Here is a 27996-nt window from a genome sequence, read left to right as displayed (position 1 = left end):
ATGACAGAAGAAGTTATTGTTATTGCAAAGTGGGATTACACTGCACAGCAGGACCAAGAACTTGACATCAAGAAAAATGAGCGTCTTTGGCTATTAGATGATTCCAAGACATGGTGGAGGGTAAGAAACGCGGCCAACAAAACGGGATATGTGCCATCAAATTATGTGGAGCGAAAAAACAGCTTGAAGAAAGGTTCTCTGGTTAAAAATCTAAAAGACACGTTGGGTAAGTCCTTTTCTGTTTCTGAAGTCTAATACGCTTGATGTGCATCAGATTGGGAATGCATGTAAATACTTCTGTGTGCTTTTTTTGATTTTCTTTCAGTGATGTGTTAGATAATGACTGAGAGAGGGGAGGAGGGAGAGAGTAAGGGTAGAGGAGGATGGTGTGTAACCTATTTTTCTCATGTCATATAAAGGAAAGTAAGGTTTTACTTTTGTTCCAGATTGTCAAGGGTTATGTATTGTCAGTGGTTGAAGATCAGTGTTTTCACCATGTTAGGAACTGCTGAGACTTCTCCTCATGCCAGATCCTCTCAGAAATATGAGGGTGTAAATGGGTTGTTCAGCATTGCTGTGATAGCAAAATTCAGTCACTTCATAAATGGGGTTATGTGGTGTGGCTGTGTGCAGTGTCAAGGGGTTATGCTTCTGTTGTCTGATGTGATGATCCTTCTGCTTACAAGCTTAGTGTGTGCTCTGTGTTTTATGTTTGATTTTTTTTTTCACAAGTGTATCATCAAGTAACATAACTTTGAAAAACTGAGTGCATTTGGAAGAAATATATTTGGAAGTCAAATTAGATGAGGGTTTTTTGTTATTTTTGCAATGATGTTAGTGACTTATTAAGTTATTGAAAAATAAAGGGTTATGCATATGGTTTGTTAAGGTTAAACGTAATGATAAATGGTCAAATTGCTTATAGAGACCAAAAAAACTGCTAGTTGGTGCTTTTGGATGTAGTGAACAGAACAATATGCATGGAGGTGTTTTGGGAGTGTTTTTACTTGTTGTTTGGGTTCTTACCTGTGATTTGCAAACTCTTATGTGGGGGAAACTCATTCTGCTTCAGTTTTATGTAGAAAATACCAACTCAACAGAAAAATCTGAATTTGGGATTAAACTTGTTAGAAAACAAAGAAGTTCCCTTAGAAGTATCATGGTCATTGCTCATATAGTTGTATTTCAGGTGTTCTGTGTGAGTGTTATGTCAAATGGAGCTCTTGGTCCGTTTCTCATTGCTATGTTACCCACTGCTGAGCTGCAATAAAGAACACGGAAATTGAGGATAGCAGAATGACAGGCAGTCAAACAAGGTTATAACCAAATGTAAAGGGATAATGTTTAAAATAATGGGCCTTTCTGCAGTTTTTCTTGGATTGGAATGCCAGAAAATGTAATCATGCCTCTTCAAAGATCTGTACGAAGAATAAGTTCCAAGATAAATTAACTAGTTAAGATCAAAATCCAAATTGTAGTTTTAAGCTCCTTTATATAGACTTTGTTTATATATATATATGTACATACTCTAAAATTATTTTATGAAAAAGTTGCCCTTCTGTTGTGATAATGCATCAAGTGTTTGTGTAAAAATGTGGAAAGCACTTACCTAAATAAACAAACTCTTTACATCCAACAGAAAAACAGGGAAGGAACTGTATGAACACATATGTTCAAGGTTATCTCCTTGGCCCTCACAAAAGCTGTGTGCTTTTCACTGAACTACAGTGGTGACCAAAAAAAGCATGAAGCATGAGGAAAGCATGGTGGTTCTGTATATGAGCCTTCCCTCTTGTTGTGTCTTTCAGACCTTGACACACTGCATGCAGTTCTAAAGGACAATAGCTGCAATGTGTCAGTTTTTCTGTATGTCTTTTAATTTTTTCTGTGTATACTTCTGTTGAGGCTGTAAATGCCTCGTGACAAGACCCAGGTTTCTCTTTTGGAGGGACCACATGTATTTGCTAAGTGTTCAAGCATCTCTTGTGCTCATTTATGCTCCTACTTCCTGTGGTGATAAGAAACTGCCCAAGCCAATGATAACCCAAAGATCAGCTCAAGTTAAGTCTGACATCCTCTCACATGCAAAAAACACAGATGCTTGAGTATTTTTTCTTTATGGTTTAAGTAATGTGAACTGCTCAGTGTGGTGATGCTTAAGCTTGTCCTGTGTAGCCGACCTATGTACAATTTTCTTTTTTCCTGTCCTGGGTTAGAGTTCCTCTGTGTAATTTTGTCTTTAAGCCTTGCATGTCTTAAAGTTGTTTCCCACTCAGAACAAAGAGGAGGTGTGTCCTAACTTAGAGGATGCTTTGTGCTGAGTAAGCAGCAAGAATGTAATCATATTTATTTATTTATTTATTTGTTTGATACTCATGTTCTCCATATAGAAATAAGAAAATTCTTCTAAGATCACAAAAAAAAAAATTAAAAGCTCACTAATCCAGTACAGATGGGAATTGATGGTCATGAGTGTTAGCCCTTAAACCTCAAATTACAAGCTATCACCACAATAATAGTGGTCGGGGGAATGGGGTGAAAGAAAATGAGTTATTTAATAATCAATAAGTCAAATACTAATCTTATGGAATCGCCAGAGACAAATTGCAGGTCCTTAGCTGCTTTCTGTGGCAAGGGTAATGGTCTTTTAAAGAGAGTGACCACAGAGTTGTGCCTGGATCCACCTTTGGAACTGCAGCACTCCAGCAAGCTGTTGATCCTATGGAGATCTGCTTCTCCCTATCTCTTATTTAATCGATGCCGTAACCATTTAATTAATGGTCGCCGTAGTTCACTGTTGAAGATGCGGCAGCTGAGTAATTTTTCATCCATGTGATGTGTGTTCTAATGAAAGCTTATGATACCAGTTAATATGATGGTATGCCATATAGAAAAGCCAAGTATGCTGTGGAAGCTTCATTAGCTATTTGCTGTTGCCTCTATCGAGAACATTTTTAATCTCATCAGAAGATGAACTCGTGCTTGTTTGATGAAAACTGGTTTCCTAAAATTGTTGACTGTCGTTAATTGAATTTCAGACCTTTTAATAATTTTTAATTGAATCCCATCAGCTTTCCTGTTGTTTGGCTTGGGGTTCAAGGGAGGTTAATGAGCTCGTATGTACCTGGAACATGCAGCTTGCTATTCCAAGATAGTTGCCCATTTTCAGCACAGTGTTGATCTTCTGGAATTTCCATTGTAGTTTGCAAAAAAGAACATTGGCAAATAAAACATGTTCAGAGCCAGCTCTTTTAAATGCATTGAATGCAAATTAAAAGGCTGATTAACACTTGTTAGCATATGTTCATTAAATCAGTTACTTCTGGACTGAAAACAAGCTCACCTGGAGTCCCAGATGACCTCCACCAACTCTGAAGTATGCTCTTGTATTGTCTTACTCTTTCTGCAAAACAATAGTCTTCTCTGCGCCATTAACTTTATTTTCTTCCTTCTAAGGGCTTACTCTGTTGTTCTGTATCCTCTTTTAGTCCTTTCAACTGGGAATTTTTCCAAAACTACTTGCTTTCCTGAAGCAGCTTTGAGAGATTTGAAGGCTTGTTATTTTTGTGCTGATATCTGTTTGGTTTCATCACCTTTCTGTTTGATACTACTTCTGTATTCTTAAATCTCTTTTCTCAACTGCACTCTCCTAGCTACAACTGTCTGTTTTTAATGAAGAAAATGTAGAGCTTAGGCCACCAACTAAGTATTTTAAATGAATCAACTTTATTCTCTTTTTTGTCTTAACTAAGTAATACTGAAAGTAAAAAGCTAATGGCAATTTAGCCATTTTAAATTACAGTCTTCTGTTTGCTCATATTGAATGAAATCTGGTAATTATTACTATTCTTTAGGCAAAAACCAGTTTTCCAGGCCTGTGATTAAAATTTCATCTTCATTCATTATAATGAAGTTTAAAATAGTTTCCTCCGAACGGTGGTTCTTTTGCAGGGAGGATATTTTTTATACATTTCAGTTAAGTGCTAAATGAAAGACCTCCAGCATACATCTCCCAAGCAGAGAACTTCTGTAACAGTTATTGCCACGTGTTGGGATCCTGGTGCTGGCAGGATCTGAATGGATGCTTGCCATTACTGCCCCAGAGCTGCCTCTGAGATCTCTGCATCCATGACCAAAGGATCCCATTTCTACAGCAACAGTGGTAGGCCTGCTTCTTCATCTCTGTCCTACTGCATAGAAATATTATCCAAAGAAAGCAGAAACATTTAAGAATATGCTTGTAACAAAAATAAAAGCCCTACATTTTTTCATTACTTTACAAGTCATTTTACTACCACCGCTACGGCTCCTGAGACAGCAGCGTGCGAACGGTGAGCAGTGAGAGGAGTCTTGAAACGCTGTGCTGGTGCTTACCTATGTCTGTGATTTTTCTGACAATCACTTTTGCTTCTCAACCAGTACTGTGTGCTGGTAGTTTCTTAAAGGTGTCCCATCTTACTCCCTTTAATAAACAATTGCATTTAAAAAACAAACAAACCTTTCAAAGACACTTCAATTTTTGATATTTTTTTAGCAGATATCCAACAAAAGAAAGAAAAAGTTTATTAGCAGACACTAAAAGTACAGGAGTTGTTTACAATGTAGGAACAAAAGAAACACTCTAGAGGTGAGTGCTGATAGTGATGGCAGATAACTTGATGAGATATCACAGAAGTGTTCAAGCTGTACAAAACTCCTCACATTTCTTCTTTGTTAAGCTTTTATACATCAGCAAAATATTTCAGTAACTTTTTCAGATGCAATTCACTTGTTATATTTCACAGGGAAAGGAAATGTTGTCAAATGAAATAGAGAGAAAACAGTCCTTATTTGCATCGCTGTTCCTCTAGAGTTACTTCAGAGTGTTGAGTGTAGAGAAGCAATTTCCTGTGTTTATGAACCTCTGAGTTGTTTACCTTGATCAATCTGTAGATCCCTGCTTTGGTTCCTGACTGCTTGTATATTGTTGTTTCCAGAAATCATTGGTTTTACACCTTTTTTCTCTCCAGTGTATTTTTCCTTTCATTTATTTCTGTACATTTATATGAAAAGCTTTTATTCCCACTTTCATATTTAACGTTTTCCCATGCAAGAGCAAATTAATACCATTTCTACCGTGTCTTTCCAGTAACTAGAGGGGAGAGCTGGTTCTTTTTCTTTAAACACTAGCTCTAGTAAAAAGCTGAAGTACAGAATTTCTAACGTATTGTTTCTTCAATATTGGAAAACATTGTTCATTGAGAGGCTCTGCTTACTCCTTTTTGATACGTTTCAACTCCAAAGCTAAATCATTACCATCCTATCTTTGCATAATATGGTCGTGAAAACTAATTCTGCCAGTAAGTCATCAGTCTTTAAACTGTGTGTGGGTTAGTGGGTTTTATTTCTTGTTCTGGCTTTGAGGATTTGAAAAAAAAAGAACTCGGGTAGTTCTGTTGTGTTATATCACACTTATTTTTTTTCTACCCAGCTTCTTAGAAATGCCAGTAGCAGCCAAACGTTTTGTCAGTGAGCACGTGCCTGCTTTTTGGTGTGTGTTTGATTATTCCCATGTCTACCATCTGACAACCATCATCTGTTCTTTGTGATCAGCCAGGTAGGCTGCAGAGTTTTAGGCCAAAACACCTTTCAGAAGTTTGACCCTTCTTGACTACAAGGTTTCAGAAAACATCTCCTCCATCTGTACTTAGATCTCATGTAAAAATTTGTGGCCCTACATGATTTGTTCTAGCTTCCATCTGGCTGTCACTTTGTGTAGCTCTTTCTGCTAGATTTAAGAGCTGTGTACTAACAGACAGCTCTTCTTTGTTCATGGTGGTGTTCTGACATTGATAACATCGCGCCTAAATCTTTTCCTGAGTGCAGAAATTAGATTGCTACTTAAATATTTCACAGGTGAAATTTGCTTACTTTGACTCTTACTGTGTTTCTTACCTGAAATTTTCCCAGTTCTTTACAGCACTATTTTAAAAAATGTAATCATGAGAAATATGCATAGTATTTCTGTCACAGTTTTGGCTATAAATTGTCTTCCATAAACTTGGCTTAATAAATTTGTGTTCATTTATCTGCAAACTGTCATAGGTCTATTAGCTTCACTATTGCGGAAAGCACATTGAATTGGTAATACGACAGGATGATCAAGTACCATTTTGAAAATATTTTTATTTGTTCTTAATTAGTTGTTGTCAAATTCAGTGTTTTCTGGACACCTTCTGGGTGTTAAATTTATTACAGACTAAAAGAACAGTGGCTTTTAGAATAAATACGTTCTTACTGTATAATAAAGTCATTGATGTATGTCACATAATGCCTTATGGAGTGCATTTTAATAAAATACCCCTGCCTTGTAAGGCAATGTGTATTATTTTTATATTATATTAGAACTTTGAGTTTGTTGTGCAAGCTTCCTTATTGCAGACCTGTAAGCAATGATAGTCATTTATTAAATCTGTTTAGGTTTAGATTCTGTGGCTTTTTCTGTTTTGTTTTTCATAAAAGAATGTTCTGAATTTTGTACAGTGCATAGCTACTTCTCATGGTGTTAAATCGTATATAAAGATTTCAAAGAAAGAATGATAGGAAGTCTTTTGTTTAGCCAAGCATTTGTGCTATTTCCCACAGCCTTCAGCCAGAGAACTGGCTGAAGAAACTGCCTGCTTGTGGCTCGCATGGATGTACTGTTTGCTAGGTGGGGAACAGGCTGGATGACTGGGCACAGTGTGTTGTTGTGAATGGAATTAAATCAGATTTGCTGCAGTCACAAGTGGTGTTCCCTAGGGCTCGGTACTGGGGCCAGTCTTGTTCATCTTCTTTACCAGTTTACCAGTGATCTAGATGTGAGGGTCAGTTGCGTCCTCAGTAAGTTTGAGGACAACATTAAGTTGGGCAGGAGCATTGACCTACTTGAGCATAGGAAGGCTCTGCAGGGGGATCTGCATGGGCTGGACTGATGGGCTGCATCCAGTTCTGTGGCATTCAGCAAGGATAAATGCTGGCTGCTGCCCTTGAGTCACAACATAAAGTGGTATAGGCCTGGGGAAGAGCGGCTGGAAAGATGCCTGTCAGAAAAGAACCTGGGGGTGCTGGTTGGCAGCTGGCTGAACACAAGTCAGCACCATACCCAGGTGGCCAAGAAGGCCAGCGGCGTCTGAACATGCATCAAAAATAGTATGGCCAGAAGGACAAAGAAATTGATTTTCTGTCTGTATTCAGCACTAGTGAGACTGCACCTCAAGTGCTGCGTCCAGTTTTGTGCCATTCAACACAAGAAGGGTATTGAGTTGCTCAAGTGTGTGTGGAGAAGAGTAGTGAAGCTGGTGAAGGGTCTAGAAAATGAATGACTGAGAGAACTGGCCTTGTTGAATCTGAAGAGGAGGCTGAGGGAAGGTCTTATTTCTCCACAACTATCTGAGAGGAGGTTGTAGTGAGGAGAGTGTTGGTCTTTTCTCAGGTGACACGTGATAGGATGTGAGGTAATGGCCTCAAGATGTTCCAGGGGAGATTTGGATTGGATGCCAGGAAGAATTTTGTCATGTAAAGGGATGTCAGACATTGGAACAGGCTGCCCATGGAGGTGGTGAAGTCCCAGTCCCTGGGGGGCGTTTAAGAGAGGTTTGGGCTTGGCACTAAGGGACATGGTTTAGCAGCGGACTTGGTAGCGTTATGTGGATAGCTGACGTGATGATCCGAAGGGACCTTTCCAACTTCAGTGAGTCCATAATTTCTGTGAAATATCTCTAGCTGAAATTAACAGTACAATCCTCCTCTAGGAATACAACGGAACTTAAAATATTTTTCCTATATTGCTCCATGTTTCTTCTAAGCTTTCTAGTTTATAAAAAATTGTGGGTATGACAATAGTGACATGTCTGTCATGTCTCTTGGAAGACTGGATGAGTTTGTGTTGGCACTTATAAGCAACATCTATACTGAAATTTAGCTCATGTTTATGTAGAGGAATTAGTCAAAGTTCTCATACACAGTACAAATTGATCCTAAGCTTTCCAGAATCTTTGTATTAATACAGTTTATTTCATAGTTGCATTTGATCAACAAAAGCGCTTCTCCACTGTTCCACATCCTGTTTTTAAGTGGTCTTGCTCAAAATAAGATGGCAAAAGTCTTCATTCTTCACTGATGATGATGATGAAATTGAGGAATGTGATTTTGTGGTGCTAACAAAAGCTGATGATAACTGTTCAGGTGTGATTTCTTGGGTGGTTGAACAACTGCCTTTTTACTGTCTTCAGAGCAATAATAAGTCAGTCTGATAGTGGATTGCTGTTACTAGATGCCAAGAAGACAGAAAGGGTGTATGCTCTCAGGGATTTCGTATTCCCAGTGTTATGTTTCTTCTGTTCTATAGCATTCAGGTTTAGTAAGTAGTGGTGCTAATGCCACTGGAATGGTATAACAAGGAATTCAACTGCTTTTCTACTTCCTGGAAATATGTCTGCCTTATGACCCAACATCATTACCTAGATCGGTGTTAATACGCTTTCTGCAGTCCACTGATGATCTTTGAAGGTCTAGAGATATTTAATAGCAGTATTTCTGTCAATGGAGCGTGATACAGGAAGATTCTGTTGACAGGATAGGGCCTGCTATCTCAATTTTGATTTTATATATATATATATGTATGTGTATATATATATATATATATATAAAAATAATAGCAGGGGAATTTAATCATTCTGAATTGGTGTTACATTATGTATGCTAAAGTAATAACCCAGTATATGCAAAAGAAAGTTGCACGCTTACGGTTATGGGCATATTGTATACCTGTTAAAGTTTATGTAACTTCTATGTCCAGTAAGCTTTATCCAGTAAAAGCAGTATTAAACAAATTGTCTGTGTTCTGAGGAGCTAAAACTAGATCTTCTCAAAAATACTATGTTATAATTTCTAAAAGAACTTGTGCTAAAAAGGAAAAAAAAAAAAAAAAGTTGAAATAGCGAAGCAGGCTAAGGGGAGAAAAACACCAAGCATCGTTTGGTAATGCTGCTGCTTGTTCTCAATAAAGGCTTGCGGTGCCGGATGTGTACTGTAAGCCTTTTATCTGATCCTAGGTGTGAAGTCAGAAACGGCGGTCATGAAAGCAGAACCTGCTGCTTCTTGCAGCGCACCTGAAGCACAGCTTGGCTGTTATTTCAGTTTTCAGTTGCGCATATTACATTCTGTTGAAAGTTTCTTCTATGCAAATTATTTATTGGGATGGATTATTTAAAGGATTTGCTGCTTTAATAACTTGGGGAGGAAAAAAAAGCAAACAAAAAAAAAGACAGGAACCAGGATGTGTCCTACCTTTTGGCAGATTTTTTCTTATCTAGTTGCAGTGAAATGTTGCAAGGCTGAGGGTATAAAGAAACCTTTGCTTGTTTAGAAAGAACGCTTTCTTTGTACTGGAGGCTTTGTGTAATGGGGTCTTCCCCTCCCCCTTCTCGGCCTGTGTGCTTGTGCTTGGAGGTGCAGTTTGACACTTATGTACTGCAGAACAGTCCTTCGTTTTAGTCGTAACCACACTTTGCAAAGATAAGACGATCACCTGAACTATGCATGGCTGCGTGTGGTGCTTTCTTTTGGTGATGTTACTGCCCTCAGCTGTTGCAGTCTGAGGGTCTTGGTTTTGCTTCTTGATTAGCCTCTGGTGTTTTAACATGTACTTGTGTTTGGCCTCGTATGTCTCATTTTAAGTACTAAGTACTTTCATAGTTTCCTGTTCAAGAATCATCCCACCGCCACTGGGTTTTCCTGAACCCTCTTGCAGCCTGTACTTGGCTTGCTGCACATAGCTGTGACCAACACATGCACTGAAGTAACATGGCTGGCAGAAGAGGTACACACAGAGTGCTTTCACACACAGTACACTCGCTGATACCACTTCTGAAGAATTTTGGTGACTCCGAGGATGAGCTGTTCTTCTGTATTGACATGGCAATGGCTGCTCTTTCTACTGAAAGCATTGTGGGAGGATTTCCTCTGATTCAGATGCAAGTATTTCCTCCTGTGTGCATCCCCAAATAGTTCTTTCAATGTCACTGGATCACTTCAGTGATTCCCTCCCCACCCCCCAAGCTGGCTGTTGAGCATTTCATCTTCCAGGGTCTCTCAGTTTCTGATTGGTTTCTACAGCTCCACTTTTAGAAGACCTGAAAGATACGTGGCCAGCTGGTGATGTATTTTCATACCACACAAACAAAACTTCTAAATTAGTACTCATGCCAAAAATCAATTAGTTTTGTCTTAGCATGTACAAGAGGAGATTTCCATTCCTTCCCTGAGTCTCAAAGATGCTTCATTTTGTGGCATATGGCATTGAGCAGGAATCTCGATGCTGATAATGCATGCAGGCATCCAGTGATTTAAAAACCTGCTATGCCAAAGACAGTGTCCACCACTTTTTTAAGTAATAGGATTCCTAGTGGCAAAGATGGCTTTCCTTGATAGTCATTTCAACAGTAAACATGACTGTTTGCTTTTAATTAGAATTGGGAAGACATGACTCTTATTTTAATGTTTTCTTAGAATGTTAGGGTTGCCTTGGGTTATTTTTACTTATCATGGCATGCTGCAGAACTCAGTGGGGTAATAAGATTACAATGTGGGTGGAAACATTTTTAAACTATCTCTGTTTGAAAGTAAAGACTATATGTAAAGTGTATTGTCTTTTCAATTTGTAGACAGAAATTGGAACCACAGATCCAGATGACTTTGAGAAAGTCCATCCATTTTGTATGCCCTTTATACTCTATATGGGATTTAAAATCCCAGGGCTCTTTCAGTTTTGCCAGGTGAGACTTCTTGTATCTCACTTTTGCACTGGAGTAGGAAAATACATGAGTCCATTCACGGAAGCCTTTGCCTCCTGTGTTTGGTGCCTTTGAAAAACTCTGTGTAACTCCATGTAGAACATGTTTCATCTAAACCTCTTGGCTCTGAAATGCTCTTGGTACAGGAAATTCATTATCTGGCAGTGAAATTTGAATGTACTTTTCCTGGTAAGAGATAAGCACGTTTAACAATACCTAAATTACAGGAATTAGCGTAGTAGTTGTTCTTAATGCAGTTGTTGAGTTAATTTCTTATGGAAGTTTCTGTACCAAATAGAGGTTGCTATATGGGAAACTTTGACAGTACTTTTTCCTGTATTTGGAGAGGAAAAAAAAAAAAAGCTAGTGATAAAGCAGCCTGGTTTTAGAAATGTCAGAATTTTACTTTGACATTTAAAGAAGAGTTTCCATTTTCTGATTATTTTTTTTTCCTAATGAGGCCTTTCTTCATATTGAGCTTCTTAAGGAGCATGCAAGAAAAAAAAAAAAGAAAAAAAAAGAAAAAGAAAAAGAAAAGCGGCAAACTTATAACACTATTACAAATGTAAAGCTTCATTTCTGTATCACAAATCCAGGTGAAGTTTTTCTGGAATTTACAACAGTGTCCTTAGAGGAATAACGTTAATGGAGATCTTCTGAAGAACCACGTGTTCTGTATGGACAGTCGGCCTTTGAGGGCTCTTTCAGAAATCCGGTGTGGAGGTGTGGAGGCAGCGAAGAAGGGGTGGGAGGTTGCAGGCTGAAAATGCACAGGCTTTAGTTTTTTCTTTCCGTGCAATATCAGAAACTTCAGTTTTCTGAACGCCCTTTTAATACTGATGCAAAACCAAGTTAGTTTAAATTTTTATATAAAAACTACTGACATAAAGCTGCATAAATGTGTGATCTGTGTATTCCAGCTGTCAAAAAGTTACATATTTACTTCTGTTTTGGAAAAATTAACTATTTTATTTAAATCTTTTTTTTTTTCTTAAGAATTTTCCTGAAAATTACTTCTTTCTTAGTATAATTCGTTTTTTGTTTAAGGAAGGCAGTGTACATTTTGCATACTTATTAGCTGTATGCATTAATATGTACTTATTCAGGCCCTTAGTCAAAGGAGATGAATAAATTATTTGGTAAACAGAAAAGGGCAATTGTTTTTACTCCACATGTGTGAAACCACATGGAATTGCAGTCCTCTTAAAATACACGAAAAATCATTTTAAATACCTTTTAAAATAAGCTAAAATGTTGAATTAACAAAAATGGGTTTGATAAATTTGGTCCCTTCTGCTACGTCTAACACAAAACGTTTAGTTAGTAAATTGAGTGGTAGTCTCTGGTACCTTCAAGGATTTAAGTGGAAGATCTGCCCTGGTTTTATATTTGAGTAAAAGAGGACTGATTTCCATCTTAGTTGAGACTGATTTCTTAATTTTTTAATCACTGAAGTTGACTGAAATGTCTTTTCAAGAATGCTTTACTGACTCTGTCAGTATATTGAATTATTTGTTAGATGTTGTTCTAGGTATTTATACCAGGCATTCTGTTTGCACATTGGACTTAGTTGAATTATTCATCCTCATCCATGTTTTGCTTGAATAGTACATTTTTCAGCTCTTTCTGGCCCAGCTTCAATTTGAGTTATAATATGTTTACTTTTCAAGAAAAGCATTATTTAAAAAAAAAAAAAAAGATTAAAATGAAAATACTTTCTTAAAACATGTACAGTTCTCATATTTTTTTGATGGTGGCTTCTGTGATCAGTTTTTAACAATAAAGCAAGCAGTACTGTTTAAAGTATTTTATTCTGAAAGGAGAACACACAGATTGAAATACCTTTAAAGATGTATGAAAAATTTTACAAGTAAATTTAAGATTTTTTTTTTTTTTAATTCAGAGAATTACTGGCAACGTGTAGAAATTTCAGTAACTGATTATTTGGAAAGCCAGTGAGAGATTCTTTCTTAATTTGTTTCTTTTCCTCTTAAATATACGTAAGTTGCTCAGAAAGTAATGCCTTCTATTTACTTCCATGGAAATTACAACAGGTACAAAGAGCACAGTAACAGTATTTGATGGAACAAATTCTCAGCTATAAAACATACTTTTTCAACACAGTCACTACCATTAACTATGCATTTTTGCCAGCACTAAACAAGAAATCTGCGTAACATGGTCACAAAAGCTTGCATAGCCATGCAGACAGTGGCTAGTCTTCAATGTCACTGTCACCACTGCTGAAATACACCACCCACTGCTCTGCTCACATCCTCTGTTTGATCTCCATAAATATTCAGGAAACACTGATGTATGTCAGTGAGTGCCATTTTTTCTGCATAGAGGAATTCAGTGACACACCTTTGTTTCATCTGCACTTCTACGTCAGACACCATTCTGTTAGGCTGCCCCTGTGCTGCCATCTGTCACATGGCAGCAACATGCAAAGGAACATTAGTGAGAAAGTTCAACCTCTACTGCCATCCCACCAACATCCACCTCTGGCACTGTGGGCCACCATCATAACACAGGGAGCATTTCTTTCAAGAGCACCCATCGTATTTTCAGCTTGTCCTGCCTAATGTTTAAAATCTGTGTTTTAATGTCCTACATGGGAGCCGTGGTGGTGTGGGTATGACTTAAGGCAGTAGTTGAAGGACCATCTTCCATAATGGCTAGTGTTTTCTTTCTCTTTTCGTACTTTATGTTTTAGTCAGTTTGATATTGAATAGTTGTGAGTGAAAATGTTGAAATTAAATACCTTTCTAAAAGCCGTTGTCATGAAGTTCGAATGAGCAAGTTGAGAAATAGCTCCCATCACATGAAATCATCAACTCATGTGGCCATGCAAACTACAGCTCTGGAATCTCAACACTAATACTGATGACAACAGGAAACCAAGGAGAATTTTGTTATTTGGCTGATACATCAAAATCAGTGGGGGATTGTATTGATCCCTCTAAAATTATGCCAGTTTATGAGTAGCTTTTGACAGAGCCTTGCATAACGTGTTGATTTTTTGGGGTACACGTGTGATTACTTAATCTTTGGTGGCAGAGCACTGCTGCCCAGAGGCTGTGGGGTCTCCTCCTTGGGGGATCTCCAGCATCCTTGCTACGGCCCTGAGCACCCTGCTCTGAGTGGCCCTGCTGGAGATGGGTGGGCATGAAGGAAACAGAGGGTCCTGCCAGTCTGTGATTGGTACAAGATATTTGAAGACTGGCATTTAGTAGAAATCTAATCGTGTGGAGAAAGTAGATTCTGAGAACTCAGTTGTTTTGAGGCAGTGTGTTCTCAATTCGTTTCTGTTGTGGTTTTGTGTTTTTGTTTTTGTTTTTTTCATTTGTAGATTAGAAATAACTTACAGTAGAACCGGTGATGGAACTGGAAAAAAGAAATTCATCCTTTATTGCTTTCAGTATTTTAATAATAAGTTTCTGATGGTTTCTTAAATAATCATATGTAGCATATTTGGTGATGTCTCTTTCAAGGAGTTCTGGATTGAGGAATTCTGTTTGGAAACTGCTCATTGTTGCCTCTAATTTCTTGATACAATTTTCCTGTATTGCTGCTTTTTTCTTAAAGGCCTCTGTTTAGATTTGTGGATTTTTTTAATCCCATGAAGTTGATTTGATCATTAGTAAGCTACTGAATATAATTTTGCCCATGATATATGTATTGAATCAGAAAAGGTTTCAGAAAAAGTTGGTTGTAAGAATGTAGATGACACTGGTTTCATTTGCCTTTTTTTTTTCTTTTTCTTTTTTTTTTTTTTCCCCAGAAATGGGCTTTGGGAATTGGCTGAAATTTTTACTATGTATAAATGCATGCCATTCTTAAAAAGAACTCAACAAAATAATATGGAGTATTGATAAGCCTGTGGAGATCCATTACGCAGCCACATCAGTGAGTCTGCTCTTTTCACCCCTGGGGATGAGGAAAAGCAGTTTAAATGCAGAATGTTGAAACTTTACAGTTTCAGGCAAGGACTCCAGCTTATGGGATGTGAAAGTTAGTAAATAAGTCTTACTGAAACTAAGCAAGTATATCTAGTATTAGTAAATGGGCTTTTGTCTGGCAAAGGTGGTGAAAAAGCAAAATAGCAATTAGCAAATACAATATACATTTTCAGAAAGGTTTTTTTTTTTCTTCTTTTTTTTTTGCCATGAGAATACAAGTGCTTTATGTATTCTAAGTATTTGATAAAGTAGAACTAAGTTTTAAACACAGTTAAACTTTTCTATCCCAAGCACCAGTAGTTTTCCAACCCACGCAGCCTGGTTTTAATGCCTTCAATGGGGACAGGAGGAGAGAGAAATCCTCCTGTTGGTTTTAATAGGGGAAGGCTGGACTGCTCAGTTATGGAGCACCTCTGCTTTCTGTCAGCCAGCAAGGCTTTGGGCAGGGTGCTTGGCCAGGAGCAGCAGAAGAGGCTTGGGGAAGTGGCAGTGCCAAAGCGTTGGGCCACAGGCGCAAACAGGAGGAAATTCCCCTGTTGCGAAGTGTGGGCTGGGGCTGGAGAACCCGTGGTATTGCAACAGGGAGAAACTGGAAGTGAAAGGGTGCTTTCACAATGAGAATTTTGGAGACAGGAAGCAAATTCAAAGGAAACGGGTCTTCCTTAGTGCTGCTGCTTAGAATATAATCTGGGCTTAAAGCTGCAGCTGAGACATTGGAGGAGGGAAGGTAAGTTGAGAGGCACATTTCTAGGTCTCCCTGGCAGTACTTTGTCAGGGACTCTGTAGAGAAAAGAAAGGTTTGCAGTGGATTGCTTTTGTTCTCTGGAAATGATGCTAACCAGTGGCTGGCATTTTTTTTTTTTGTATTGTTTGTTTTTTCCAGCAATACATCCAACCAAATATTAAACCCACTCACATTACTTGGCAACTTGGTAAGAGATAAAAATGAAATAATTTAGCATGGGCCAAGTATAAGTTATGAACAGAGTTCTTTCCTACCAGGCACCATGAGATGAAAGAGGCTTTCTGCTGCTTTGCATTCCATGTGCTCCCACTCTTTTTCCACTCACTTGAAAGCTAATCCATGGTTTTGGAATTTTCTTCACGACGATTAGTTGTGTAACCAAGGATTATGGGCTTTAGATGAACTGTAACCAATGAATTGAACTGTGAACATGGGGTTGCCTTTCAATGCAAACATACCTGCTCGTGCAACCAAGACAGTGAGAGTGCTGAAATTACAGCTACAGTCACAAGTGTATTCAGCTCTTCCAGGTGTGCCCAAGTGTTCTCTTTCCTATAAAATTCCTTACATGGTCTTCATTTGGTTTGGCAGTAGGAGTAGGGCAGTACCCTTATAAATAGTAATAAATGAAAAATTCTTATAGTAGCAGGTAGAACTGTGCAGTATTTACTCTTTTAGATAGAGCTTCTGTAGATTATAGGTTTTTTAATGGAGTTGTGATTTTTATTACAGACGTGTGTTACAAATTTCACAATTTTCACTTAATTGTTCCCTAGCTATGACCAGACATCCTACTAAATTATATTTTTAGACTTGTTTCCTAAGGAAATGAGGCTTGCACTAGTCATGCTGTCACAGTCAGCTGTCATTGTCCACCCATCTGTCTACCCTTGGTAACTGCCAATTTCAGGCAAACCTGACAGACTAGTGGAGGTAAAGGAACCACTTCTCTGCAGTTCAGGATCTAGGAGGGACACTGTCATGTTCCCCCACTTGAGGGGAACCCGGCGATCCCAGTGCATACCTACCTTGTGGGAGCCCAAGCAAGATGGGTATCACCAGGCAGGCAGCCAAAGCTGGCCGGGGAGGGCAGCACGTAGTGGGAGATAGAACAGGCTTCACAGGTGTGAAAAGAAGCTGATATGCAAAAGCAGTCATCTGATAAGGGTGGCTGTAGCTGAGGGTGCTGCAGGAGCTGGCAGAGGCAGGGAGGAATGGTGCAGCAGGAGGTGCAAGGAGAAAAACAGAAACAGATTTCCCTGGTTCTGCTCTTGGAACAACTTGTATCCTCTTCTCCCATAGAGATACAGTTACGGATCTTACAACCTCACATTAAAATGACTGGTAGATAATGTTGTGCATACACTTCACTGAGCTTGACTGCAGATGGCTCTCTGGATACTTCCTTATCTGAAGCTGTTTGGAAACCAGAACTTTGGTGCATGTCACTAGTATTCTGAAAGGTTCGTTGTTATCACCCTTAAAAAGTTCAGTTACATTAAATATTAGAGCTCAAAAGGAGGAAGTCTGTGTATTTGCCTTTACCGATATAGAAATCCAGCCACATATCTGACTTTTCCTGCACTGTCATGGTTCGTTTTGAATGGGGAGGATGGAAAGGAATGCTTGAAATGTCAAGCACAGCATTGGAAAGTCTGTGGGAAAAGATGCAGCCTGTGAAACTCCAAGTAAAAGAAAGTGGCTGCATGATAACCTTTTCCTAAATCCTTACTCACCTTCGTTAGACTTCAAAGGTTGTTGTTTTTTAATTTGTTTTTACAGATGTGTTTTTTTGATGGTTTGTTGGCAAGTTTTGTCTTTTTTTTTTTTTTTTTTTTTCCTGTAGATGCTTCTGTTTATGACATTTCTCTTATCACATTACATCCCTTTATTTTTCATTACTCAGTTCTCTTTTTAACCAGTTGTGTTCTGGCCAGATGCTTTGTCAGCTGCTCCTTTTCTCAATTTTATTAGTTCAGGGCACAGCTCTTTATATCTCCCTAACAAAGCATAACAAAACCTGGGCTTTTAATTGAGAAAGTTCCTTTTTAGTATAAGGCTTATTGTAGGATGAATCCGCTGAGATGCAGTTGCTTGTTCTGCATGAAGTTGTAATGAGGATTTTCTAACTAAATGACCCTTAAGTTGTGTTTGTTTATATTATCCTAATTTAATGCTCCTTAATTCTCATACTATATACATCCTTGCCTTTTGGTTGAAAGTGATTTCTACACTGATAAAAAATTCCAGTAATCTTGGCAGAGATCAGCCCCGGCCAACTTTTGATTAAAGCTTGCTTGGCATAAAAGCACTGCTTTCCTGCAATTGTCTCCCCCAGCACAATAAGCTGGTCTCTGTCATTTTGTCTGAAAGGGCAGCCACAGGCTCTCAGTTCAAATTAAGTACTTAGAATTACATTAGGATGTAAGCAGGCTCCAACAGGAAGTAAGGAGCTGCTCGAGAAGGTCAGAAAACACTTAGGATCATCGGAATTTTCTGTAGTCTTCTGAGATGTTAAGGCTGCAGAAATTAATGTATTTAACTCTTCTTGCATGTGACGTCGTTACCTCTGCAGTGTTTGTGTGCTGTTCAGCTAAACCTGCGAAGTATGCCACATAGCTGCACTAAACATACTTTTGAATTCTTGTATGTTAGCCCTGAAGTGGTCAGGCAGTTGCACTTGGATCTCTGTAGGCTCTTTTCAGCTGACTTATTCTATTTAATACATTTGTATGTGTGTGTGTGTGTGCATACATGTAGTCTGTATATATATACACACTATATATATATATATATATATATATATATATACATACACACAGTATATACTGTAATACATTTTTCAGTGCTGCCATGGCCCAACTAAAGTGTTCTGAATTGTTAAAATGAAATTGCATGCTTCTTCTTCTAATAGAACTATTTAAAGAAACAAGAACAAAGCCTCATTTTTTTTCATTCATTTTCCCGTAATCAGTATGTATTCACAGTGTCTGAAGTGAATCTCTCTCCTCCCACCAAGGATCTAGATGAGAGAAAAGTGCAAAATCTGTGATTTCTACGTTGTTTCTTTTTTTTTTTTTTTGCATTCTGTCCAGCGCATGACATTTCAGATGTTGCTTACCTTGTGAGATTTCATCTTTTGTGTTATCTTCAGAACTTTTATAGCTGAATTTTAGAATAGATGGCTACTTATTAACTTTACCTTTTTGTTTATATATGAGTTTAAGCAGCCTTTGCTGCAGAAGTTTGAAAGTGAGTGGTGCAGCTTTTCCTCCACATTACACCCCAGAAAAGAATGTAATGGTATTGTTACTTTTGTATATTGTATTTAATTCTGTAACTGAAGCCATGACAATACAGCAGAACTTGGGGGCTTTAGGAGAATGAACTCCAATAATCCTCTTCATTGTGAGGTCAACACTTCTGTGGTACATGGCAAAACTTGGGTGGAAGTGGTGCAGATTTCACAAGAGGGCTTGCAGCTGGAAATGGTTGCAGCTGCCTGGGGAATGAAATGAAGACTGAAGAGAACAGAATGTTATCTGTAGAGAAACTAAGGTTTTATCCCTCTGCTGGTTTATTTTTGCATACTTCTTTCTCTTGTTTTACGTGAGTCAAAGTCATCATCACTACAAAGAAAAAGCATGATAGGTTAACTGGATTTTTAGGAGACATAACTGTGCAAATCTTCTTGAGATTCGGGAAGTTTCCATGGTGAAGAAACCAGTGTTTATAAGTGTGTTAAGATTCTGGTACTATTGGGAAGGGAAGAGAGTGATGATAGTGCCATACATAACAGTGTTTAAGCAAGATGTCAAAGATCATCTCTTAAAGGTGTTGCTGTGTTTTCTGACAGTCTGCATCATTAGAGATAAGATCTCCATTATAGAGAGATGAGATTTGAAGTAACGAAGGCATTGCTTTAAGTGTCTGCAGTGTGGGGAGGATGTTGAGTGACCACTTTCTGCTTCTGTCTTTGTTTCACAGGCTTAGGAAAAACAAAAAGAAAGACGAGCGCGCGAGACGCCTCGCCCACTCCCAGCACAGATGCAGAGTACCCTTCCAATGGCAGCAGCGCAGACCGCATCTATGACCTCAACATTCCTGCCTACGTCAAATTTGCCTATGTGGCGGAGAGAGAGGATGAACTGTCCCTTGTCAAAGGGTCTCGGGTCATTGTCATGGAGAAATGCAGCGATGGCTGGTGGAGAGGGAGCTACAATGGACAGATTGGCTGGTTTCCTTCGAACTATGTGGTGGAGGAAGTTGAGGAGGCCACAGCAGATTCACCGAGCTTTCTGAGCTTGAGGAAAGGCGCTTCCATGAGTAATGGCCAGGGCACCAAAGTACTCCACGTTGTTCAGACACTGTATCCATTCAGCTCCGTCACAGAAGAAGAGCTCAATTTTGAAAAGGGGGAAACAATGGAAGTCATTGAAAAGCCAGAAAATGACCCAGAATGGTGGAAATGTAAAAATTCCAGAGGGCAAATTGGTCTTGTTCCTAAAAACTATGTAGTAATCATTAGCGATGGTCCTACCATTAACACTTCCCACCCACCTCAGATAAGCTACACGGGACCATCTTCTACCGGACGATTTGCTGGAAGAGAGTGGTATTATGGGAATGTTACCCGACATCAAGCAGAATGTGCCCTAAACGAAAGGGGAGTGGAAGGAGACTTCCTTGTTAGAGATAGTGAATCTTCGGTAAGTGATACTCAGCACCATGGTCTTTATATTAAAACATGTGATGTATGGTTTAGCAAGTGTGGAAGCTCATAGTTGGGGTACCCCAGAGAAGGACTTCTCACCCCTAAACAAACAAGCAGTGCTTCAGTGCTGCAAACTGATCCATGTACCTTCTGTGAGACTCAATCTCTCACAGAAATGCAGTGACATTTACATTTACACTGAAATTTAACGATTGTGGACTGTATTATCCAGGGTTTTTTAATTAGCAGACAAGTAACAAGATATTTCAAGCTTCTGTCTGACATTTCATCCTCATATGCAATCCTTCTCAAGTTTATAGCACTACAAGGGGAAAAAAAAAATCTTGCAAATTACAAGCTCAGACATTAATTTCAATTTAAAGCCAATTTAAAGTGGGATGTTTGCATTGGTCAGTTTTGTTTTGCCTTTAATTAACATAGGTTAATAACAGATTCTTTAAATTAGATCATTTAAATTATTGATTAAAATTCTAATCTAATGTACTTCTGCTCAACTTAGATTGTTTAGGTTGTAATAGGATGAAATTATTGTATCTAATTGTTAAGATTATAATGCACAACAAAAAAGATCAAGTCAGTGGCTCATATTACTTGGAAATTGAGCCTCGGTGACATCAGAGGGGATATGAGTAATGCTGATTAGGGATTATTATAAATCTGGAAGTTCAAATTTGAAATTACACTGAAAGGCCTTTCACAAATGTTGAGGCCAGAGAAAGCATCGTTAGGGCGCTCCAAATTTAATTATCATGTTGCTGTGATTTTTAAAAGGTGGCAGGTTTTAATAATTCCCCAATACACCTTTGAAACATTACAAAAAGGTGAATCTTAATTTCTCATCAGGGCTTTTCCTGCATTCGTTGCTTCAGCTGTCAGACCATTATTCCATGGGGATAAATTGTTTAGTACATACTTCCATCCAAGTATTGTTACTTCAGGTATAAAAATTCAAAATCCGTATGGTGATGTCAGCTCGATCTTTTGAGAGTACATTACTATTAAAAACCAGTCAGCTCCAGGTATCTATCTCTGTGAAACACTTGTCTCACATTTGTCCTGTATTGTGAATTAAGCTGATTTGTAATGTGAATTGCAAATAAAAATTAAAGCAGTGTGAACTGCTTTAAACTTAATTTAAAGGAGGGTCAACTTCTTGACTCCAGCATGTCCTCAGGAGACTCTGTTGGTTGCATGCATCACTTCTGCTTAGAAATGGTGGTAGCCTGCATCGTAGTTGCCTGTGGAACTGAGGAAAAACTGCTCCCCTGTTCTGTTCCTTACATGGTTTCACTTACTAGTCAATAGTACAAGTTGGCATTTTTAATATAATGCCTGAAATTTGGAATTGGTTGACACATTATCACTTGGTGAGGGAGATGAACAGAGGCTTTTAGTGACAGTAGAAAAACAAGTAGAAAAAGACAGGGGAGTTGTTAAGTCTCTAGGATATTCTAAATACAAATTAAACCTTGCATTTTAATTTCTGAAAAGTATTGGTAATGCATTATTATTGTTGAAGTTAGATTGATGTCTCTTTATTCTCTGAAATTTTGACATTTTATTGATAAAATAGAGTTGTGTAATGTTCCATAATGTTTTTTGTGGTTATAGAAAATTGTCTGAGTAAGTTTCAGGCATCTTTTCTCAATTGATTTTTATTTTTTTTTTTGTGCAGCAGACATGAAACTGTCAGACTACTTTGCTCAGAGCTCCATTTTTAAGTTCCTATTTCTGCTTCTATTTAAGTATAATCACAAAAGGAAGACAAATGCAAATAAACCAGAGGGGACCAGGAAGGAAAACAGAGATTTAATGAAAATAAACCCGAAGAAAATAGAAAAATAGTTAGAAAACATGATTTATAAACAGAGACTGCCAAAATCAAGTTGCTTGGTCAACAGGAGACAAGACTGAGGCAGATAATACAGTTTTCCAAAATACAGAAAGCTACTAGAGGATGATGGTAATCATTAAATTAACTGTGCAGATGTCCCCTCAGCCTTGTATCCTGTCTGCCAGGGGCAGGAGGGTACATTGGATGCAGCATAGCCACAGTCAGTCTAAACAGATGGAAGCTTGGTTTTTGAACAGAATGCTGCATTTTGGGTTATCCTGACTGGTACTTATTAGTCATCTTCTGCATCCTGGGAAGGTGCCAACAGGGCAGTTTGAAACTTAATGCATTATTTAAAATACAAGAATATGCACCCGCTTCTCAGTGCATACCATGTCACGCTGCCCACTGTGTTACAGTTAGTTTCCTTACTCTTAAAGAGTCTAAATCTTGGGTGAAACTAATTTGCTTGAAAGGATCTTTTAATTTAATATGTCATCATAGCACTGAACGCACTGGTATTCAAAGCATTTCCAAATTCACTTTCTCTGTTGTTACAGAGGAAGCTGTTGCTGCTGAAGCAGAAGATCCATTCAGAGCACAGTTTTTAACTTGTTTCCAGCATCTAACACTTATTGGAATCCCAGAAAATTTACTCAAATATCATATACTCATGTAATTTGTTTATACATGTTAATTATAAAAACACTGTGGATTCCTAGTTTGTTTTATTTTTTCCAAATACCAGGAATTATCTAAAAAGCTAGCGAGTGTACCTGGTAGCATCAAAGGAAGGCAATAACAAAGATATGTTTCAAGCTTATTGTAGCGCAAAGATTTTAGAAATAACTCCTAAATTCTTGACTGTTGCCATTTTTCACACACATAACTGCAGAGGCTGTTCAAGCTGTGCCTAAAAGTCATCAAGAGCCTCTGCAGCATGAGAGCCAAAGGTCTTGATGGGAGAGACCAGGCTGAACAGAGTTGTTAGCTCTCCTGTTTCGCTCATTTTTATTCTAGGCAGCACTTGCCTTGGCACTGTGTTATGAATCCACCTGTTAAAGCTGCAGGTATAAGGGTTATTCCATTCTAAAAAAGCCCCATAGATAAAACATTGAGTTGTCCTGGTAATCTCGTGCTTCATCTCTGAGCTGTTTTAGGTGCTTTTGTAGCCTTCTATCAGTATAATTATGGGAAGTCTCCCTTGGAAAAGTTTTCCTTACGTTTCATTGAGATCTGTGCTTACTAGTGAGCTATGTAGAGCTCTGTTTGCATAGGTGAGGCGTTTCTGTGTTATTCTGCATTCACTTTATTGAGGAGACTGTCACTTAAAACTGTACTAGATGCAGTATTTTACGATATTTCTCTTAATTTGATTATCAAATGTTGATCTCACAGCTAGATTCCTTTAGCTACAAATTCCATCCTCAGTTACACTTAGATTGGATGGGTGCTGCCACATGGAGAATACCCTGAGATGAACCCTGTTGGGTAGCTAAGCGTCTGATTAGCTTCATTAATTACGAAATACTATTCTTAGCATCATAAACCTGTTTGAACCATTTAAACCCAGTTTATGTAACAGGCACAGTTACTGGCTGATAGATTTTTGCCAACTCCGTTGCACCTAGATAATGTAACCTTAGTTTTTGGAGCTGTGAGTGAGGAGACTGAAGTGGAGCACATCTAGTTAGAAAAACTGCTTTACAAGTTCAGTCCTCATGTGAAGCAGAGAGGCAGCTATTTTTCCCACACCAGTCACATTTATTAGCAAGAATGAGGGATGTGACTTCTTTGAACCATTCCAAGAGCAGTTATTCATTAGGAAGTTATGCCAATAGTCCCATGGCAATCAATTTAATACCATTTCCTGGGGTGGCAGGGGTTGGTATTGGGGGATGCCACGAAATGCAGGTGCATTACAGTGATTGAGGATGGTAGGTGTGGCTGGACTTGTGCCAGTCCTCTGAGGCTTCATTTAGCTCCTCTGTTCTTTGCCCAGAAATTGTGCCAGCAGAGGAAGGAGGCAAAGCTTGTATGCTTCTTGAGGTGCTAATTCTGTAGCTCTCAGGGTGTCCCATATTTTGCTCGAGTTTTAATCCTTCGGATAGAAGCTATTAAATGTGGCAACTGTTCAGAAACTGCAGCATGTCATATTCTGTGACATGCTGTAACTGACAGCTACAGTGGAGAAAAGGAGTAAGTTTAGCCTTGAGAACAGGCTTCAGCAAATAGCCTAGTGGGTTATTTTAAGTGGAAGAATAGGAATTTTATTAGGGCTGTGCTTGAAGACTAGTGGAGAGAATTCATGTTTCTGACCTGCCTAATGTTGATTTGAGAGCATGTTGGTTGTCACATAGAATATTTGTGTGTATCTAAGTAGGATGAGATAAAGAAATTTTAACCCTGCCAGATTGTTCTTTCCAACCTGTCCACAGACCTTTGAGTTGTGGTGTGTTGGGTTTTTCTGTTGTTGCTGTTGCTGAGGTAGCTGAGTAGAAGGGAAGAACAGGGGAAACCTGAGCTTGGAACTTGAAGGAAATGGGAAGTCCTAGATTGGGCTCACAGAATAACCTGAAAAATGACAAAATCTTCTAGAGAGGAGAGGTAGTGCTGGGTGAAACTGGATTGAAATAAAAAGCTAAGTTGTGGGATCAGCGAAAGGCTTTCAGGGGAGTTATTTTTCCCAGCGATGTCGCTTAAAGTAAAAGGGTCTTGCATCTTCGTCAAATGGGGATTTTAAAGAGGGAACTTTCTATCCTGATTTGCCTTGTTTTCCCTCATATTACTTCGTAGCTTGTCTTTATGACAAAATTTTTGGTCTGTTTTGATGATGAAAGAAATAAAACTGGAGGAACATATTCCTGTATGTTGTCACCCATGAGCTGTAGGCACAGTCGTGTTAGTCTTTGAGAAAGAATTAAAGGCTTTTGAAGTGATTTTGAAGAATTTTATTACATGGGGACCGAGGAACTGCAAATGCGTAACAGCCGAATTTCAATATTCATTTTTAGGAATGGATTTGACTTCAGATTGAGGCCTTCCCAATTATGGCAGCACAGAAATATTCAAAGGTTCCCTGCCATGAAGCTATGCTCTGTGATTCTGTGGCAGTCATCAACAACTCTGTAGGTTTCTGAGATTAAAGTTTACTTCTGATGTGCCTTTGCTTACTGGCATGTGAGGCTTTTATTCATGGAAAAGTTAAGTGTGCAAACATACAAATACAGCAATTAATTTAAGAGGGAGAAGGGAGGAAAAAAAGGCCAGCAGTTGAAATAAAACAGCTTAAATAGTAAATAAAATAAACAGAGTTGGAGCAAATCCAAGGAGGACAGCAGGAAACCAATTCAAGCTGCATCAAACCAGCATACTTTAGAGCAGTAATGTTAAGAGCTCTAATTAATCTGCAGATATATTTTTAAAAGGATTTTTTTAAACCATCTTGTATGTTGGGTACAGTGGGGAAGTACCAAAATAAAAGTAGCTGTAAGTCTGATTGATCATGCTGTTTGTTCTTGCATCCTGGTGAATTTATTAATCTGAGGCCAATAAAGGGTTTCAGGGTTTCTGCAGCAGCTGTTCAAGCTCTTCCATCTCCGTGCACCGGATGGTGGCTCTCAAAAGAGTTAGATCAGCCTTTCCGCTATTTTTGTAACTGAATTAGATCATGAAAGGGGTAAACTTTGTAACATATATTCCGGAGAAGATAAGCTATACTGATGTCTCCTCTTTATGCATGAATCTAATGAGCAGCTCTGAGGCTGAAAAAATGGACCGTAGTTCGGAAAAATGAACATGAAAGCTCATAACTGAAGTGATGGGAAATGTATTTATGGTGTTGTGTAGACCACTTCATGACTGAGTATGGCCAGTGCTTGGGACAGAGGTCCGGAACCAGCACCTCTGTCAGTACCGCATCCTGCTGAAGGTGATGATTCTTAGCAAGTACCAGGAACTTTGGAAACTCATTATATTGATGGGCTGTAAACAAGTGTGCTTTGGTAGAAAAGCATTAAAACTTTGTGAAACACAAAGTGATGATTTCCATTTTTAACCCTTGTCATAAAGACTTTTCCTATTTCTAAAAACAAAAGATGTTCTCGCTCAACAGAGGCTTACCGTCAGAAGCCTCAGAATTTGCTCAACAAGACTTGATCTTGTTTTCTGCTCCTCAAGCGGCCTGTCCCCATGCTGTCCCTTTGAAGGATTCTGTGGAGCTGCAAGATGGCTCAAGCTCAGAGCTCATGCTTTGAGCTTCCCTGCCGCAAGTCCAGCACCCTGGGATACATTCAGAGCTGTGCTTGTGCAAACCTGTGCTTCAGCTCTAGATTTTTCATTACCCTTTGACCCTTCATTAAGGACTAGGAAGATGTCTGCAGAAGCACAGGCTCTGTGCCAGGGCTGACTGGCACAGCCCTGTACGCCGAGGTTATGCAGATCCAGGAGGTTCAGCTAGATGCTGCCAGGTTTCTAATTGTTTTTTAGCAGCGTGAATGAAATAGGGTGGAGAAGGAAGAGAAGGTATCAATACTAAAATAGGTGAGATTCAGGGTACAGGATTTGGGACAGCACAGGATGTGGAGGATATGTGTGGCAGAGACCCACATTGCTCCAGGAAAAGAAAGCTTTAGATAGATAATTCAGTGTGTACAAGACACCCAGCACATCTTCCCAAAGCAGAGCTGGTGTTGACACTGGGAGGTTCCCACTCCCCCGCTGTGCTGCAGCTGTGCTGGGGCAGAGTTTGTGCATGATACTGTGAACCGAGTGCTCCCTCATGGGTTTTGCTTTTATGAGTGAAAGCAGTGATCTGGTTCTCAATGCTGCCAGCTGTGTTTGGTGTAGGGATGAGTGGTGGGCTCATGTCCTGCCTGTTCCGATTGCAGCCTCTTCAAAGCAGCCACTCACAAAGACTAAAAGATTTATCAAGATTTGTCATGCAAAATTGCTCTATTCTGGATAATTTGTGTTTCAATTTCTCTTTCGTGACTGGTGTTTGATGGTGTGGTTTGTACTATATTTTTTGTTCTGTAGCTTTATCTTATTAAGAAAAAGGTGTGTGTAGTAAAAGACATCATTTCCCATACATGGGGGGATGAAGATAAAAAGACATCTTTTTTGATATTTTTTTTTTTTGCTTTTTCAATACAATGCAAAAATGGCCCTCTAGTGGTCACAGCACAAAAAATAATAATAAAAAAAAAAATAATTAAAGAAATGATACAGGGAGTTTGCTTCATCTCACCCAAGCAGTACGGCAATAATAGCTTTCTCCAGGGCTCTCAAGCAAAGAAACCAAAATGATGAAAGTTTTTCTCTTCTCCTTGACATTCTCGTGCTTCTGGATGGAGGAGCTAAGATAATATTTGCAATTTAGTCATGTAATTGGCAGCTTCAGACTATGCATCTGGGGAGCTTCACTTAAATGACTTAACTGTGCACGTTAATAACGACGGCAATTATTTATTGAATAATAGACTATTGGGTTTCTTAAGTAGCTAAGGCACTGAGCTGTGGAACAAAGACTAGCACAAATTACGTTGTCAACTATATTTCAGTTTGTTCCTGAAACCACCATACCGTGCCTTCTTTTTGTTCCCTTTTATGTAACTCTTTTTTTTCTCTTTGAATTCTTCTCAACAGCCCAGTGACTTCTCGGTATCTCTAAAGGCATCGGGGAAGAACAAACATTTCAAGGTGCAGCTCGTGGACAATGTCTATTGTATTGGGCAGCGTCGCTTTAATACTATGGATGAGTTGGTGGAACACTACAAAAAGGCTCCCATCTTCACCAGTGAACACGGGGAAAAGCTATATCTTGTGAAAGCACTTCAGTGACGATGAAGATGGACTTGGCCACCCAGGCCTCTTCTAACTTCCAAGCCTTAGGTCCCAAAATCACT

At 38.8% G+C, this 27996-nt stretch overlaps 1 protein-coding gene across 1 annotated transcript; it reads left to right on the top strand.

Annotated features, from left to right (window-relative positions):
* On the top strand, window positions 1-27931 carry NCK2 (NCK adaptor protein 2; the record flags this gene model as incomplete). Its single annotated transcript, XM_079544956.1, has 3 exons — window positions 1-226; window positions 19509-20230; window positions 27737-27931. The coding sequence occupies 3 exons, from the start codon at window positions 1-3 to the stop codon at window positions 27929-27931; spliced, it is 1143 nt and encodes a 380-aa protein (XP_079401082.1).
* Between the last annotated feature and the right edge of the window lie 65 nt (window positions 27932-27996).

The sequence above is a fragment of the Tetrao urogallus genome (genome assembly GCF_951394365.1).
Source record: "Tetrao urogallus genome assembly, chromosome: 1".
NCBI classification, from domain to species: Eukaryota; Metazoa; Chordata; class Aves; order Galliformes; family Phasianidae; genus Tetrao; species Tetrao urogallus.
Note: the sequence above shows the minus strand (reverse complement) of the source record. Positions and strands in the feature narration are given on the sequence as shown.